Below are 18,845 nucleotides of genomic sequence, written 5' to 3'. Positions count from 1 at the left end.
GTCCAAAGAGGTACAGGTTAGGGTGGATTGGCCATGGGAAATTGTCTCATAATGTCCCAGGGATTGGCCATGGGAAATTGTCCCACAGTGACCAAGGGGTGCACAGTTTAGGGTGGATTGGCCATGGGGAAATTGGTCCATAATGCCCCAGGGATGTGTAGGTTAGTGTGGATTGGCCATGGGAAATTGTCCCATAATGCCCCAGGGATGTGCAGGTTAGGGTGGATTGGCCATGGGAAATTGTCCCATAGTGCCCAGTGATGTGCAAGTTAGGGTGGATAGGCCATGGGAAATTGTCCCATAGTGCCCAGTGATGTGCAAGTTAGGGTGGATAGGCCATGGGAAATTGTCCCATAATGCCCCAGGGATGTGCAGGTTAGGGTGGATTGGCCATGGGAAATTGGTCCAAAATGCCCCAGGGATGTGTAGGTTCGTGTGGATTGGCCATGGGAAATTGTCCCATAGTGCCCGGGGATATGCAGGTCTGGTGAATTGACCGTGGGTAACTGTCCCATAATGTCCCAGGGATGTGCAGGTTAGGTGAATTGGCCATGGGAAATTGTCCCATAGTGCCCGGGGATATGCAGGTCTGGTGAATTGACCGTGGGTAACTGTCCCATAATGTCCCAGGGATGTGCAGGTCTGGTGAATTGACCGTGGGTAATTGTCCCATAATCTCCCAGGGAAGTGCAGGTTAGGTGAATTGGCCATGCTAATTTACCCACAGTGTTAGGTTACACAAGTCAGAGGAAAATGGGTCTGGGTGGGTTACTCTTCAGAGGGTAGGTGTGGACTTGTTGGCCCAAAGGGCCTGTTTCCATATTGTAGGGAAACTAATCAATCTAACCTTCAATCCATTGACCCCTCCCACCCCAGATATGATCTCCCGTCGGGCAAAGATACAAAAGGTTAAACAAAGGGTGAATCGAAAGAGTTTCTGTCAGTACATTGAAAGAAAAAGAATAACTGGAGAGAGAATAGGCCCCTCAAAGTACCAAAGTGGACTCATATGTGTCGAAGAACACGAGATGTGCGAGGTTCTCAATCAATCTTTCTCCAGTGTGTTTACTGTAGTCAAAGACATGAAGAGTTGTAAACTTGGGGAAGGTAGTGGTGATATCTTGGGGACAGTCCGTATCACAGTAGAGAGTGTGTTGGATGTATTAGAGTGTATGAAGGTGGATAAATCTCCTGGTGCTGACCAGCTACATCCATGAACATTGCAAGAGGCTGGAGAAGAAATTGTCGGGTTCCCTGGCCGATATTTTTGCATCATCGTTAGCCACGGGTGAGGTCATGGAAGGCTGGAAGGTAGTGAATGTTGTTCCATTATTCAAGAAGAGCTGCAAAGAAAAACCTGGGAACAATGGAGCAGTTAACCTAACATCTGTGCTGGGTAAGAAACTTGAGGAGATTCTGAGGGATCAGATATGCCTGCATTTGGAAAGATAGGGTTGGGTGAGGCGTAGTCAGCACGGTGTTGAGTGGGAGGTCATGCCTAACAAATGTGTTGGAGTTCTTTGAGGAAGTGACCAGGAAGGTTGATGAGGGCAGGGCGGTAGATATAGTGTTTCTGGATTTCAGTAAGGCTTTTAATAAGGGTTCACATGGAAGGCTGATCTGGAAGGTTCGATCGCATGGATTACAGGGAGAGCTGACAAATTGGATCCATAATTGACTTGGTTGTAGGAAACAGAGGGGACTAGTGGAAGTTTCCTTGTCGGACAGGGGTCCTGTGATTAGGGGAGTTTCATGGTGAAAGGTTGAGCCTTAAGGAGTGCAGTGGAACAGAGGGATCTTGGAGTTCAGGTGCATGGTTCTCTGAAAGTGGAGTCATAGGTAGACAGGGCAGTGAACAAGGCTGTTGGCACACTGGCCCTCATCAGTCAGGGCACTGAGTATTGAACTTGGCAAGTTATGTTGCAGTTGTACAGGACGTTGGTGAGGCCACACTTGGAGTATTGTGTTCAGTTTCGGTCACCTTGCTCAAGGAAGGACGTGATTAAATGGGAAAGAATGCAGGAGAAACTGACAAGGATGTTGCCTGGACTCAGTGGGCTGAGTCAGAGGGAGAGGTTGGACAAGCTGGGATTGTTTTCACTTGAGTGTGGGAGACTGACTGGGTGATGTTGAAGAAGGGTATAAGATCATGATTGGCACTGAGAGGGTGAATGCGCTCAGTTTTTTTCCCCTGGGTAGGGGAATCAAGGACGAGATGGTGTCAGTTTATTATTGGGGAGGGGGGGAAGGATAAAAGGGAACCTGAGGGGTAATTTTTTCACACACAGTGTGGTCCGCACATGGAATGAGCTGCCATTGGAAGTGGTTGTGCCTTGTATTTTAACAACATTCAATGGTGAATGAGGTACATGGGAAATGATACATCAAACCAAATCACAAATGAAAGAAAACATCTTGCAGTCGTACAAAAGAGCCACTGATATCTGCTCTGTGTTTCCTGTTAACCAGCCAATCACTAACACAAACCAATGTTACCCACTGCAGCGTCAGCTTTATTTTCCCTCAACCATCTTTGCTGTTACTGTCGATTGAACTCTTTCTGGAATTAAAGTACAGGATCAGAGTCAGAGATTTGCTGAAGACAGCTTTACCAAGCAGTGACCGGTCAGAATAGAGCAGTGTAACCTTATGGAACCTGAGTATTCTGCTCGGTACAGCCCATCCCACCCTGTCGGTTAGTGACAGGTCATTGGGATAAGGATTGTCTCTGTGTTCAACAGCAGACAGTGAAACTGAACAGAGCAATAAATTGCTGCTTCCAAAGGTTTCACATCGAGGCACATTGTGGGGAAAGATTTCCCTTTTGGATCACTGACTGTAATTCCCCTTACACCGTGTCATTTTGTGTTTCAGAGATGCAGTGTCCACCACACAGTCACTACGAGACCTGCACTAGCGCCTGCCCAGCCACTTGCACTGATCCTAACGCGCTGTTGTTTTGCAACGAGCCGTGCGTGGAGGGCTGCAAGTGTGACACGGGTTACTTGCTGAGCGGAGGTGTGTGTGTGACCTCCGCTGAGTGTGGCTGCTCCTTCCAAGGTCGTTACTACAGCAAAGGTGAGAGTGTCATCCTGACTGAGAGCTGCAGTCAGAAATGTAGCTGCCTCAACGCCAGTGTTGGCATGAGCTGTTCCGCTTTCAGCTGTGGGCACCATGAAGATTGCCGCCTGGTGAACGGGGTACGGGGCTGCTACCCCAGAGCACGTGGCACCTGCCTCGCCTCCGGTGACCCCCATTACACCAGCTTTGACGGCAAGAGGTTTGATTTCCAAGGCTCTTGTAAATACACCTTCAGTAAGTCGTGTGGAGAGGCTGCGAACCTGACCGCATTCAGTGTTGCTGTGGAGAACGATCATCGCGGGTCCCAGGCTGTGTCCTGGACACGTCTGGTTGAAGTTCAGGTGTATGGCCATCGGATCCAGGTGTCGAGGAGTCAAACGGGCAGAGTGCAGGTAAACACAAGGACAATGAGAGGGACTGACACTGACAGCACAGAGAGAGGATGTTCGGCCCATCGTGGGTATCAGAGGGATTGTGCTGGATCCTGAACTCCAGGGAAGCACATTCCCAATTTCAGTCTCCCCGAGGTGTGCTCTCCAGACACCCCCTTCCCTAACACACACCCCCTCCCCCATACTGACCATGGGGTTTGTAACCCTGCCTCCTGTATTGTCTCAATGACCCTTTGGCTCATTCATTATTCTGCTCAAGGGGCTGTTAGAATCCCCACAGACAGAAAGAGGCCGTTCAGCCCATTGAGTACACACTGACCCTGGGAAGGGCATCCCACCCTGATCCATTGTTCCACAACACAATCACAATAATCCTGCATCTCTCATGGTAAACACACCTGGCCTCAAATCACTGGAAACTATTGGAAAATTTCCCATGGCGAATCCCCCCTAACCTGCATGTTCCTGGGCACTACGGGACAATTTCCCACGGACACTTCACCCTAACCAAGCCACATAACGTCAGTGGCTACAAGGGCAGCTCAGAGGATGGGAATCCTGCAGTGAGTAACTCCCCTCCTGACTCCCCCCCAAAACCTATCCCACTGTCGACAAGGCACAAGGCAGGAGGGTGAGGGAATACTCCACACTTGCCCTGAATGGTGGCAGCTCAAACTACACCCGAGATGGACAAAGCAGCCCCCGCTGGATTATCGCCACATCCACAAACATCCCCTCCATCCCCCACCGACGCTCAGGAACAGCAGTGTGTCCCATTTAGAAGATGCACTGCAGAAACTCACCAAAGACCCTCAGACAGCATTTTCCAAGCCCAAGGCCACTTCCATCTAGAAGGACAAGGGGCAGCAGGTACATGGGAACACCACCCCCTGCAAGTTCCCCTCCGAGCCCCTCACTGTCCCGACTTGGAAATATATCAGCCATTCCTTCTAGGGTCAGAATCCTGGGATTCCCTCGCTCAGGGATATTGTGGGTCTACCCAACAGCACATGGACTGCAGCGGGTCAAGAAGGCAGCTCACCCCCACCTTCTCTAGGGGGGCAACTAAGGGCGGGGCAATAAATACTGGGCCCAGCCAGTGAGCCCCACATCCAGTGAATGAATGAACATAAAGCACACATTGAGGCACATTCCTGACAGCGACAGTGAAGGTTTTGATGAAAGACCGGTCCTGATTTTCCCTGATGAATCGGGAGGGGGTCAATGCGGTTTGGGGAAATGGGTCCCTGGTGGAGGTGTTCCAGGAAGAGCAGAATTCCGGGAGAATCCGAGAGCCATTTCTCCTGTTCCTGAGGGAGGGATATTGGGGGGAGGGGACAGTGATTTGTTGCTGTGTTCCCCCCTATTTCTGTCCCAAGTCCAGCTTCTGTTTCTGTGTTGCCAGGTAAACGGAGAGAGTGTCAATTTGCCAGTGAGTTTAGAATCGGGGAAAGTCCGTCTTTTCCAGAGCGGATCAGCGGCGGTGCTGGAGACGGTGTTTGGGCTCCGAGTGTCCTACGACTGGAGCCATTATGCGGAGGTGATGGTCCCCAGTCTGTATTCGGGCTCACTGTGCGGACTGTGTGGAAACTTCAACGGAGAGCCGGCAGACGATTTTGTGTCTCCCAACGGCACGGCGCTGTCTACAGCAGCAGTGTTCGGGAACAGCTGGAAAATCTCCGATCCCGAGGCTGTGTGCTCGGACGATCCGGGCTCGGTGATTCTGTGCAGTGACTCTGTCCGCCGCCTGTTGAGCTCCGAAAGTTACTGTGGTGTTCTGAGTAAGGTCAGTGGGCCATTCCAGCAGTGCCATTCGGAACTGAGCCCGCTGACTTCCCAGGAAAACTGCATCTTTGATCTGTGCGCCGTGGGAGTGAGCAGGGAGCTGCTGTGTCAGGCGATTGGATCGTACGCAGCAGAGTGTCAGAGACGGGGAATGATGACCGGAGATTGGAGAAATGTCACTGGCTGCGGTAAGGACCAAAGTTGTCTTTGGGAGCCACTGGCCCCTGCGACAAATCACGGTCACTCCGAGCTCGTGGTCACTGCCTTTGGCCGTTTCCATGGGGACATGGGAGGAGGTGGCCACTCAGCCCGTCATCAAGGAGGCAGCTCACAGCTGATCTGATTGCTCCACCTTCCTGCTAGCCCACTCCCTGATAACCTTTCAGCACTGGGTTTAGCATGAATCTAACCCCCTCTGCCTTAAACATATTCAGGGACTCTGCTCCCTGAGAGTGTGTGCACAGCCCAGTCCGTTACAGAAATCGGGGCAGCAATGTGTCTCAGTGGTTAGTACTGCTACCCCCACAGCGCCAGGCACCCCGGTTCGATCCCACCCCCGGGGGACTGTCTGCGAGCAGTTTGCACAATCTCCCCGCGTTTACGTGGGATTCCTCCGGGTGCTCCGGTTTCTTCCCACAGTCCAAAGATGTGCAGGTTAGGGTGGATTGGCCATGGTAAATTGTCCCATAGTGCCCAGGGATGTACAGGTTAGGGTGGGTTGGCCATGGGAAATTGTCCCAAAATGTCCCAGGGATGTGCAGGTTAGGGTGAATTGACCATGGGAAATTGTCTCATAATGTCCCAGGGATTGACCATGGGAAATTGTCTCATAATGTCCCAGGGATTGACCATGGGAAATTGTCCCACAGTGACCAGGGGTGTACAGTTTAGCGTGGATTGGCCATGGGGAAATTGTCCCATAGTGCACAGGGATGTGCAGGTTAGGGTGGATTGGCCGTGGGAAATTATCGCATAGTGCACAGGGATGTGCAGGTTAGGGTGGATTGGCCATAGGAAATTGTCCCAGAGTGACCAGGGATTTGCAGGTTAGGGAGGATTGGCAATGGGAAATTGTCAGATAGTGCCCAGGGATGTGCAGGTTAGGGAGGATTGGCCATGGGGAAATTGTCCCATAGTGCACAGGGATGTGCAGGTTAGGGAGGATTGGCCATGGGAAATTGTCCCATAGTGCACAGGGATGTGCAGGTTAGGGCGGGTTGGCCATGGGAAATTGTCGCATAGTGCCCAGGGATGTGCAGGTTAGGGAGGATTGGCCATGGGAAATTGTCGCATAGTGCCCAGGGATGTGCAGGTTAGGGAGGATTGGCCATGGGAAATTGTCACATAGTGCCCAGGGATGTGCAGGTTAGGGTGGATTGGCCATGGGAAATTGTCCCATAGTGCCCAGGGATGTGCAGGTTAGGGTGGATTGGCTGTGGGAAGTTGTCTCATACTGCCCAGGGGTGTGGAGGTTAGGGTTCTTTGGCCGTGGGAAATTGTCCCATAGTGCACAGGGATGTGCAGGTCAGGTGCATTGGCTGTGGGAAATTGTCCCATAGTGCCCAGGCATGTGCAGGTTAGGGTGGATTGTCCGAGGGAAATTGTGCCATCGTGCCCAGGTATGTGTAGGTTAGGGTGGATTGGCCATCGGTTTTTGTCCCATAGTGCACAGGGATGTGCAGGTCAGGTAAATTGGCCGTGGGAAATTGTCCCATAGTGCCCAGAGATGTGTAGGTTAGGGTGGATTGGCCATAGGTTTTTGTCCCATAGTGCACAGGGATGTGCAGGTCAGGTAAATTGGCCGTGGGAAATTGTCCCATAGTGCCCAGAGATGTGTAGGTTAGGGTGGATTGGCCATGGGAAATTGTCCCATAGTGCACAGGGATGTGCAGGTCAGGTGAATTGGCCGTGGTAAATTGTCCCATAGTGCCCAGGTGGATTGGCCGTGGGAAATTGTCCCATAGTGTCCAGGGATGTGCAGGTTAGGGTGGGTCGGCCATGGGAAATTGTCCCATAGTGCCCAGTGAAGTGCAGGTTAGGGTGGGTTGGCCATGGGAAATTGTCCCATAGTGCTCTGGGATGTGCAGGTTAGGGTGGATTGACCGTGGGAAATTGTGCCATAGTGCCCAGGGATGTGTAGGTTCGGGTGGATTGGCGGTGGGAAGTTGTCTCATACTGCCCAGGGGTGTGGAGGTTAGGGTGGATTGGCCGTGGGAAATTGTCCCATAGTGCCCAGGGATGTGCAGGTTAGGGAGGATTGGCCATGGAAAATTGTCCCATAGTGTCCAGGGATGTGCAGGTGAGGGAGGATTGGCCATGCTAATTTACCCACAGTGTTAGGTTACACAAGTCAGAGGAAAATGGGATTCTTTTCACTTGAGTGTGGGAGACTGACTGGGTGATCTTGTAGAAGTGTATAAGATCATGATTGGCACTGAGAGGGTGAATGTGCTCAGTTTTTTTTCCAGGGTCGGGGAATCAAGGACGAGAGTGTGTCAGTTTCTGATGGAGGGGAGGATAAAAGAGAACCTGAGGGGTACCTTTTTCACACAGAGGGTGGTACGCACATGGAATGAGCTGCCATTGGAAGTGGTTGTGGCTGGTACATTAACAACATTCAATGGTGAATGAGGTACATGGGAAATGATACATCAAATCAAATCACAAATGAAAGAAAACATCTTGCAGTCGTACAAAAGAGACACTGATATCTGCTCTGTGTTTCCTGTTAACCAGCCAATCACTAACACAAACCAATATGTTACCCACTGCAGCATCAGCTTTATTTTCCCTCTACCATCTTTGCTGTAACTGTCGATTGAACTCTTTCTGGAATTAAAGTACAGGATCAGAGTCAGAGATTTGATGAAGACAGCTTTACCAAGCAGTGACCGGTCAGAATAGAGCAGTGTAACCTTATGGAACCTGAGTATTCTGCTCGGTACAGCCCATCCCACCCTGTTGGTTAGTGACAGGTCATTGGGATAAGGATTGTCTCTGTGTTCAACAGCAGACAGTGAAACTGAACAGAGCAATGAATTGCTGCTTCCAAAGGTTTCACATCGAGGCACATTGTGGGGAAAGATTTCCCTTTTGGATCACTGACTGTAATTCCCCTTACACCGTGTCATTTTGTGTTTCAGAGATGCAGTGTCCACCACACAGTCACTACGAGACCTGCACTAGCGCCTGCCCAGCCACTTGCACTGATCCTAACGCGCTGTTGTTTTGCAACGAGCCGTGCGTGGAGGGCTGCAAGTGTGACATGGGTTACTTGCTGAGCGGAGGTGTGTGTGTGACCTCCGCTGAGTGTGGCTGCTCCTTCCAAGGTCGTTACTACAGCAAAGGTGAGAGTGTCATCCTGACTGAGAGCTGCAGTCAGAAATGTAGCTGCCTCAACGCCAGTGTTGGCATGAGCTGTTCCGCTTTCAGCTGTGGGCACCATGAAGATTGCCGCCTGGTGAACGGGGTACGGGGCTGCTACCCCAGAGCACGTGGCACCTGCCTCGCCTCCGGTGACCCCCATTACACCAGCTTTGACGGCAAGAGGTTTGATTTCCAAGGCTCTTGTAAATACACCTTCAGTAAGTCGTGTGGAGAGGCTGCGAACCTGACCGCATTCAGTGTTGCTGTGGAGAATGATCATCGCGGGTCCCAGGCTGTGTCCTGGACACGTCTGGTTGAAGTTCAGGTGTATGGCCATCGGATCCAGGTGTCGAGGAGTCAAACGGGCAGAGTGCAGGTAAACACAAGGACATAGACATAGAAAATGGAGCATAGAACGTAGAACAGTACAGCACAGAACAGGCCCTTCAGCCCATGATGTTGTCCGAGCATTGATCCTCATGTCAGGTAAACCCTCAAAGTTCTGTGACCATACGCATGTCCAGCAGTCTCTTAACTATCCCCAATGACCGCGCTTCCACAACCGCTGCTGGCAACTCATTCCATGCTCTCACAACTCTCTGCGTAAAAAACCCACCTCTGACATTCCCTTTACATTTCCCTCCAACCAGCTTAAAACTATGACCCCCCGTGTTAACAATTTCTGCCCTGGGAAAAAGTCTCTGGCTATCAACTCTATCTATGCCTCTCATTATCTTGTACACCTCAATTAGGTCCCCTCTCTTTCTTCTTTTTACTAATGAAAAAAGCTCAGTCAACCTCTCTTCGTAAGACAAGCCCTCCATTCCAGACAGCATTCTGGTAAACCTCCTCTGAACCTTCTCCAAAGCATCCACATCTTTCCTATAATAGGGCGACAGAACTGGACACGGTATTCCAAGTGCGGTCTAACCAAAGTTTTATAGAGCTGCAACAAGATCTCACGGCTCTTAAACTCAATCCCCCCGTTAATAAAAGCCAAAACACCATATGCTTTCTGAACAAACCTGTCCACTTGTGTTGCCACTTTAAGGGATCTATGTCCCTGCACACCAAGATCCCTCTGTTCCTCCACACTGCCAAGAAACCTATCCTTAATCCTGTACTCAGCTTTCAAGTTCGACCGTCCAAAATGCATTTATCCAGGTTGAACTCCATCCGCCACATCTCAGCCCATCTCTGCATCCTGTCAATGTCACACTGCAGCCTACAACAGTCCTCTATTCTGTCAACGACACCTCCAACCTTTGTGTCGTCTTCAAACCTACTGACCCATCCTTCAATCCCCTGATCCAAGTCATTAATAAAAATTACAAAGAGTCAAGGACCAAGAACAGAGCCCTGTGGAACACCACTCACCACTGACTTCCAGGCAGAAAACCTTCCTTCCAAAACCAACCAGCCAATTCTGTATCCAGACAGCTAAATTTCCCTGTATCCCACTCCTCCTGACCTTCTGAACTAGCCTACCATGGGGAACCTTATCAAATGCCTTGCTGAAGTCCATATACACTGCATCCACAGCTCGACCATGATCAACTTGTCGAGTAACATCATTGAAGAACTCAATAAGATTTGTGAGGCCTGACCTGCCCCTCACAAAGCCATGCTGACTGTCTTTAATCAAGCCATGCTCTTCCAGATGGTCATAAGTCCTATCCCTCAGGATTCTTCCAACACCTTGCAGACGACAGACGTGTGATTGAATGATCTGTAATTGCCAGGGATTTCCATATTTCCTTTTTTGAAGAGAGGAATTACATTTGCCTCCCTCCAGTCCTCAGGTACGAATCCAGTGGAGAGAGAGGATGCAAAGATCTTTGCAAGTGGCAAAGCAATCACATTTCTCACTTCCCAAAGCACCGGAGAACAAATCTGGTTCAGGCTTGGTGACTTGTCAATCTTAATGTTTGTCAACATTTTCAGCACATTAGCTTCCTCTATCTCTATCCATTCCAGCATGCACACCTGCTCCTCAATGATTCCATTTACGACAAGGTCCTTTTCTTTAGTAAAGACAGAAGCAAACAACTCATTTAGGGCTTCCCCTACCTCCTCAGACTCCATACACATGTTCCCTATGCTATACCTGATCGGCCCTACTCTTTCTTTGACCATTCTCTTATTCCTCACATACGTGTAAAATGCCTTTGTGTTCTCCCTAATCCTTCCTGCCAAGCCTTTCTCGTGCCCACTCCTGGCTCTCCTGAGACCATTTTTGAGCTCCTTCTTCACCTACCTGGAATCCTCTAGAGCTGAGCTTGACCCTAGCTTCCTCCACCTGACGTAAGCTACCTTCTTCCTTTTGACAAGAAGCTCCACCGCTCTCGTCATCCAAGGTTCCTTTATCTTACCCCTTCTAGCCTGTCTCAGATGGACATATTTATGCATCACTCACAACAATTGCTCCTTAAACAGTCTCCACATGTCTATAGTGCCCTTTCCATGGAACAATTGCTCCCAGTCTATGCTTCCCAACTCACGTCTGATAATATCATAGTTTCCTTTTCCCCAATTAAATATCCTTCCATTGTGCATGCTTCTCTCCTTCTCCATAGCTATGTAGAATGTGAGGCAGCTGTGGTCACTATCACCAAAATGCTCTCCCACCAGAAGATCTGACACCTGCCCCGGCTCATTGCGGCGCACCAAATCCAAAATGGCCTCTCCCCTCGTCGACCTGTCAACGTACTGAGTTAGGAAACCCTCCTGAACACACCTTACAAAAACAGTTCCTTCCAAACCATCTGCTCGAAGGAGGTTCCAATCAATATTGGGAAAGTTAAAGTCACCCATTACAACAACCCTACTACGTCCACTCCTTTCCAAAATCTGCCGACCTATACTTTCTTCAATCTTCCTGTTGCTATTGGGGGGCCTGTAGTAAACCCCTAAAGAGGTGACTGCTCCCTTATTGTTCCTAATTTCCACCCATACTGACTCGGTAGGCAGACCCTCCTCGACAATGGTAACTTCTGTAGCTGTGATACCCTGTTTGATTAGCAGGGCTACACCCCCTCCTCTTTCCCCCCCGCCCTTCCTATTCTTTTTGAATGCTCTAAACCCTGGAACATCCAGCAACCATTCCTGCCCCTGAGAAACCAATGTCTCTATTATGGCCACAACATCATAGCACCAGGTACTGATCCATGCTCTAAGCTCATCACTTTTATTCCTGATATTCCTTACATTAAAGCAAATGCACTTTAACCGATCCCTTGATTCTTTCCCAGGAAATTCCTTCCCACTGGCTGCGCTATCTCTTACTATTGCCTCATCTCCGTCAACTCTCACCCCCGGTATATAGCTCAGGTTCCCAACCCCCTGCCATACTAATTTAAACCCTCCTGAACCACTGGAGCAAACCTTCCACCCAGGACATTGAGAGGGATTGACACTGACAGCACAGAGAGGATGTTCGGCCCATCGTGGGTATCAGAGCGATTGTGCTGGATCCTGAACTCCAGGGAAGCACATTCCCAATTTCAGTCTCCCAGAGGTGTGCTCTCCAGACACCCCCTTCCCTAACACACACCCCCTCCCCCATACTGACCATGGGGTTTGTAACCCTGCCTCCTGTATTGTCTCAATGACCCTCTGGCTCATTCATTATTCTGCTAAAGGATCTGTTCGAATCCCCACAAACAGAAGGAGGCCGTTCAGCCCATTGAGTGCACACTGACGCTGGGAAGGGCATCCCACCCTGATCCTTTGTCCCACAACACAATCCCAATAACCCTGCATCTCTCATTGCTAACACACCAGGCCTCAAATCACTGGACAAGATGGGACAATTTCCCATGGCCAATCCACCATAATCTGCACATCCCTGGACACTACGGGACAATTTCCCATGGCCTATCCACCCTAACTGGCAGGTCCCTGGGCACTATGGGACAATTTCCCATGGCCAACCCACCCTAACCTCCACATCCCTGGACACTACGGGACAATTTCCCATGGTCATTTCACCATAACCTGCATGTTCCTGGGCACTATGGGACACTTTCCACAGACACTTCACCCTAACCAAGCCACATAACGTCAGTGGCTACAAGAGCAGGTCAGAGGATGGGAATCCTGCAGTGAGTAACTCCCCTCCTGACTCCCCCCCAAAACCTATCCCACTGTCGACACGGCACAAGGCAGGAGGGTGAGGGAATACTCCACACTTGCCCTGAATGGTGGCAGCTCAAACTACACTCGAGATGGACAAAGCAGCCCCCGCTGGATTATCGCCACATCCACAAACATCCCCTCCATCCCCCACCGACGCTCAGGAACAGCAGTGTGTCCCATTTACAAGATGCCCTGCAGAAACTCACCAAAGACCCTCAGACAGCATTTTCCAAGCCCAAGGCCACTTCCATCTAGAAGGACAAGGGGCAGCAGGTACATGGGAACACCACCCCCTGCAAATTCCCCTCCGAGTCCCTCACTGTCCCGACTTGGAAATATATCAGCCATTCCTTCCAGGGTCAGAATCCTGGGATTCCCTCCCTCAGGGATATTGTGGGTCTACCCTACAGCACAGGGACTGCAGCGGGTCAAGAAGGCAGCTCACCCCCACCTTCTCAAGGGGGGCAACTAAGGACGGGGCAATAAATACTGGGCCCAGCCAGTGAGCCCCACATCCAGTGAATGAATGAACATAAAGCACACATTGAGGCACATTCCTGACAGCGACAGTGAAGGTTTTGATGAAAGAGCGGTCCTGATTTTCCCTGATGAATCGGGAGGGGGTCAATGCGGTTTGGGGAAATGGGTCCCTGGTGGAGGTGTTCCAGGAAGAGCAGAATTCCGGGAGAATCCGAGAGCCATTTCTCCTGTTCCTGAGGGAGGGATATTGGGGGGAGGGGACAGTGATTTGTTGCTGTGTTCCCCCCTATTTCTGTCCCAAGTCCAGCTTCTGTTTCTCTGTTGCCAGGTAAACGGAGAGAGTGTCAATTTGCCAGTGAGTTTAGAATCGGGGAAAGTCCGTCTTTTCCAGAGCGGATCAGCGGCGGTGCTGGAGACGGTGTTTGGGCTCCGAGTGTCCTACGACTTGAGCCATTACGCGGAGGTGATGGTCCCCAGTCTGTATTCGGGCTCACTGTGCGGACTGTGTGGAAACTTCAACGGAGAGCCGGCAGACGATTTTGTGTCTCCCAACGGCACGGCGCTGTCTACAGCAGCAGTGTTCGGGAACAGCTGGAAAATCTCCGATCCCGAGGCTGTGTGCTCGGACGATCCGGGCTCGGTGATTCTGTGCAGTGACTCTGTCCGCCGCCTGTTGAGCTCCGAAAGTTACTGTGGTGTTCTGAGTAAGGTCAGTGGGCCATTCCAGCAGTGCCATTCGGAACTGAGCCCGCTGACTTCCCAGGAAAACTGCATCTTTGATCTGTGCGCCGTGGGAGTGAGCAGGGAGCTGCTGTGTCAGGCGATTGGATCGTACGCAGCAGAGTGTCAGAGACGGGGAATGATGACCGGAGATTGGAGAAATGTCACTGGCTGCGGTAAGGACCAAAGTTGTCTTTGGGAGCCACTGGCCCCTGCGACAAATCACGGTCACTCCGAGCTCGTGGTCACTGCCTTTGGCCGTTTCCATGGGGACATGGGAGGAGGTGGCCACTCAGCCCGTCATCAAGGAGGCAGCTCACAGCTGATCTGATTGCTCCACCTTCCTGCTAGCCCACTCCCTGATAACCTTTCAGCACTGGGTTTAGCATGAATCTAACCCCCTCTGCCTTAAACATATTCAGGGACTCTGCTCCCTGAGAGTGTGTGCACAGCCCAGTCCGTTACAGAAATCGGGGCAGCAATGTGTCTCATTGGTTAGTACTGCTACCCCCACAGCGCCAGGCACCCCGGTTCGATCCCACCCCCGGGGGACTGTCTGCGAGCAGTTTGCACAATCTCCCCGCGTTTACGTGGGATTCCTCCGGGTGCTCCGGTTTCTTCCCACAGTCCAAAGATGTGCAGGTTAGGGTGGATTGGCCATGGGAAATTGTCCCTTAGTGCGCAGGGATGCGCAGGTTAGGGTGGACTGGCCATGGGAAATTGTCCCAAAATGTCCCAGGGATGTGCAGGTTACGGTGAATTGACCATGGGAAATTGTCTCATAATGTCCCAGGGATTGACCATGGGAAATTGTGTCATAATGTCCCAGGGATTGACCATGGGAAATTGTCCCACAGTGACCAGGGGTGTACAGTTTAGCGTGGATTGGCCATGGGGAAATTGTCCCATAGTGCACAGGGATGTGCAGGTTAGGGTGGATTGGCCATGGGAAATTGTCCCAGAGTGCCCAGGGATGTGCAGGTTAGGGAGGATTGGCCATGGGAAATTGTCGCATAGTGCCCAGGGATGTGCAGGTCAGGGTGGATTGGCCATAGGAAATTGTCAGATAGTGCCCAGAGATGTGCAGGTTAGAGTGGATTGGCTGTGGGAAGTTGTCTCATACTGCCCAGGGGTGTGGGAGGTTAGGGTGCATTGGCCGTGGGAAATTGTCCCATAGTGCACAGGGATGTGTAGGTCAGGTGCATTGGCTGTGGGAAATTGTCCCATAGTGCCCAGGCATGTGCAGGTTAGGGTGGATTGTCCGAGGGAAATTGTGCCATCGTGCCCAGGGATGTGTAGATTAGGGTGGATTGGCCATAGGTTTTTGTCCCATAGTGCACAGGGATGTGCAGGTCAGGTAAATTGGCCGTGGGAAATTGTCCCATAGTGCCCAGAGATGTGTAGGTTAGGGTGGATTGGCCATGGGAAATTGTCCCATAGTGCACAGGGATGTGTAGGTCAGTGTGGATTGGCCATGGGAAATTGTCACATAATGCCCCAGGGACGTGTAGGTCAGTGTGGACTGGCCATGGGTAATTGTCCCATAGTGCCCAGGGATGTGCAGGTTAGGGTGGGTTGGCCATGGGTAATTGTCCCATAGTGTCCAGGGATGTGTAGGTCAGTGTGGATTGGCCATGGGAAATTGTCACATAATGCCCCAGGGACGTGTAGGTCAGTGTGGACTGGCCATGGGTAATTGTCCCATAGTGCACAGGGATGTGTAGGTCAGTGTGGACTGGCCATAGTGTCCAGGGATGTGTAGGTTAGTGTGGATTGGCCATGGGAAATTGTCACATAGTAAAAACAATGACTGCAGATGCTGAAAATCAAATACTGGATTAGTGGTGCTGGAAGAGCACAGCAGTTCAGGCAGCATCCAACGAGCAGCGAAATCAACGTTTCGGGCAAAAGCCCTTCATCAGGAATAAAGGCAGTGAGCCTGAAGCGTGGAGAGATAAGCTAGAGGAGGGTGGGGGCGGGGAGAGAGTAGCATAGAGTACAATGGGTGAGTGGGGGAGGGGATGAAGGTGATAGGTCATAGAGAAGAGGGTGGAGTGGATAGGTGGAAAAGAAGATAGGCAGGTCGGACAAGTCAAGGAGACAGTAAGTGAGCTGGAAGTTTGAAACTAGGATGAGGTGGGGGAAGGGGAAATGAGGAAGCTGTTGAAGTCCACATTGATGCCCTGGGGTTGAAGTGTTCCGAGGCGGAAGATGAGGCGTTCTTCCTCCAGGTGTCTGGTGGTGAGGGAGCGGCGGTGAAGGAGGCCCAGGACCTCCATGTCCTCGGCAGAGTGGGAGGGGGAGTTGAAATGTTGGGCCACGGGGTGGTGTGGTTGATTGGTGCGGGTGTCTTGGAGATGTTCCCTAAAGCGCTCTGCTAGGAGGCACCCAGTCTCCCCAATGTAGAGGAGACCACATCGGGAGCAACGGATACAGTAAATGATATTGGTGGATGTGCAGGTGAAACTTTGATGGATGTGGAAGGCTCCTTTAGGGCCTTGGATAGAGGTGAGGGAGGAGGTGTATAGTGCCCAGGGATGTGTAGGTTAGGACGGATGGACCCCCTCGAGTTTGCCATCCCAATTCTTCCATTTGCCTGTCCAATGACTTAAACTTGGCGAATCTACCACCGTTGCAGGCAAAGCATTCCATATCCTTACTACTCTCTGAGTAAAGAAGCTCTCTCCGACATCTGTCTTATACCTATCTCCCCTCACTTTAAAGTTGTGTCCCCTCGTGTTTGCCGTCCCCATACGTGGAAAAAAGGATCTCCCTGTCCACCCTATCTAACCCTCTGATTATCTTGTGTGTCTCTATTAAGTCACTTCTTAACCTTCTTCTCTCTAACGAGAACAGCCTCAAGGCCCTCAGCCTTTCCTCATAAGACATTCCTTCCACACCAGGCAACATCCTCGTAAATCTCCTCCGCACCCTCTCCAAAGCTTCCACATCCTTCTTATAATGCGGTGACCAGAACTGTACACAATACTCCAGGTGTAGCCGTACCAGAGCTTTGTACAGTTGCAGCATAACCTCCTGGTTCCGGAACTCAATCCCTCTATTAATAAAGGCCAAAACACTGAATGCTTTCTTAACAAACCTGTCAATCTGGGTGGCAACTTTCAGGGATCTGTGTACTTCTCTGCTCATCTACACTCTGACGAAACATTTCATTAGCCCAGTACTTTGCATTCTGATTACTCTGTCCAAAGTGAATCACCTCACACTTGTCCACATTAAACCCCATTTGCCAGCTCCCAGCCCAGCTCTGCATCCTATCTATGTCTCTCTGCAACCTACTACATCCGTCATCACTATCCACAACTCCACCGACCTTTGTGACATTCGCAAATTTACTAACACACCCTTCTAAGCCCTCATCCAGGGCATTTATAAAAATGACGGACAGTAGTGGACACAACACCAAGCCTTGCGGTACGCCGTGAGTAATTGGACACCAAGGTGAGCATGTTCCATCAACTACAGCCCTCTGTTTTCTTTCAGCAAGCCAATTACTGATCCAAACTGGTTTTACTCCCACAATCCCATTCCTCCGCATTTTGTATAATAGCTTACTGTGGGGAACCTTATCGAACACCTTGCTGAAATCCATATACACCACATCAACCCGTTTACTCTCATTGGTCACTTTGTCAAAAAACTCAATAAGATTCATTAGGCAGGACCTACCCTTCACAAAACTATGCTGATTGTCCCTGATCAGATTTTTATTTTCTAGATGGTGATAAATCCAATCTCTTATAACCTTTTCCAACACTTTACCAAGAACTGAAGTGAGACTCACTGGTCTGTAATTACAGGGTTGTCTCTACTGCCCTTTTTGAACAAGGGAACCACATTTGCTATCCTCCAGTCCTCAGGCACTATTCCTGTAGACAATGATGATTTGAAGATCAATGCCAAAGGCTCGGCAATCTCTTCCCTTGCTTCCCAGAGGATCCTAGGATAGATCCCATTCGGCCCAGGGGACTTGTGTATTTTCACACTCTGCAGTATTTCTAATACCTCTTCCTTGTGAACCTCAATCTCTTTGAGTCTAGATGCAAGTAGCTCTGTATCTTCGTCACCAACATTTTCATTTTCTATAGGGAACACTGTCAAAAAATCTTTATTTAGCGCTTCCCCAATCTCCTCTGAGCCCACACACAACTTGCCACTATTATCCTTGATTGGCCCTAATTTAACTCTCGTCATTCTTTTATTCCTGACATACCTATGGAAAGCCTTAGGGTTAACCCTGGTCCTATCCACCAACAACTTCTCATGTCTCCTACTGGCTCTTCTGAACTCTCCTTTTAGGGCTTTCCTGACTTCCATGTAACCCTCAAGCGCCCTCACTGAGCTTTCACATTTTGTCCAAACATAAATCACATTTTTCTTCTTGACCCGGGATTCCACTTCCTTAGTAAATCACGGCTCCCGTGTTTTCTATCTTCCTCCTGCCTGACAGGTACATATTTATCTAGGACACACAGGGGCTTTTCCTTGATGTACAGGTTAGGGTCAATTGGCCATGGGAAATTGTCCCATAGTGCCCAGGGATGTGCAGGTTAGGGTGGATTGGTCATGGGAAATTGTCCCATAGTGTCTAGGGGTGTGCAGATTAGGGTGGATTGGTCATGGGAAATTGTCCCATAGTGTACAGGGATGTGCAAATTAGGGTGGATTGGCCATGGAAAATTGTCCCATAGTGTCCAGGGATGTGCAGATTAGGGTGGATTGGCCGTGGGAAATTGTCCCATAGTGCCCAGGGATGTGGAGGTTAGGGTGGATTGGCCACGGGAAATTGTCCCATAGTGTCTCGGGATGTGCAGGTGACGGTAGGTTGGCCATTGGAAATGTCCCATAGTGCCCAGTGAAGTG

General features: G+C 50.4%; 1 protein-coding gene across 1 annotated transcript in view; it reads left to right on the top strand.

Moving 5' to 3' along the window:
• Positions 1-18,845, top strand: part of LOC140458943 (IgGFc-binding protein-like) — a 160,137-nt gene that overhangs the window by 16,550 nt on the left and 124,742 nt on the right. The window contains exons 5-8 of the mRNA XM_072553677.1: positions 2,875-3,473; positions 4,879-5,446; positions 8,402-9,000; positions 13,570-14,137. Coding sequence (XP_072409778.1) covers positions 2,875-3,473; positions 4,879-5,446; positions 8,402-9,000; positions 13,570-14,137 — 2,334 coding nt within the window. The remainder of the gene's footprint in view (positions 1-2,874; positions 3,474-4,878; positions 5,447-8,401; positions 9,001-13,569; positions 14,138-18,845) is intronic.

Source organism: Chiloscyllium punctatum, chromosome 34, assembly GCF_047496795.1.
Source record: "Chiloscyllium punctatum isolate Juve2018m chromosome 34, sChiPun1.3, whole genome shotgun sequence".
Classification (NCBI taxonomy): domain Eukaryota; kingdom Metazoa; phylum Chordata; class Chondrichthyes; order Orectolobiformes; family Hemiscylliidae; genus Chiloscyllium; species Chiloscyllium punctatum.
Note: the sequence above shows the minus strand (reverse complement) of the source record. Positions and strands in the feature narration are given on the sequence as shown.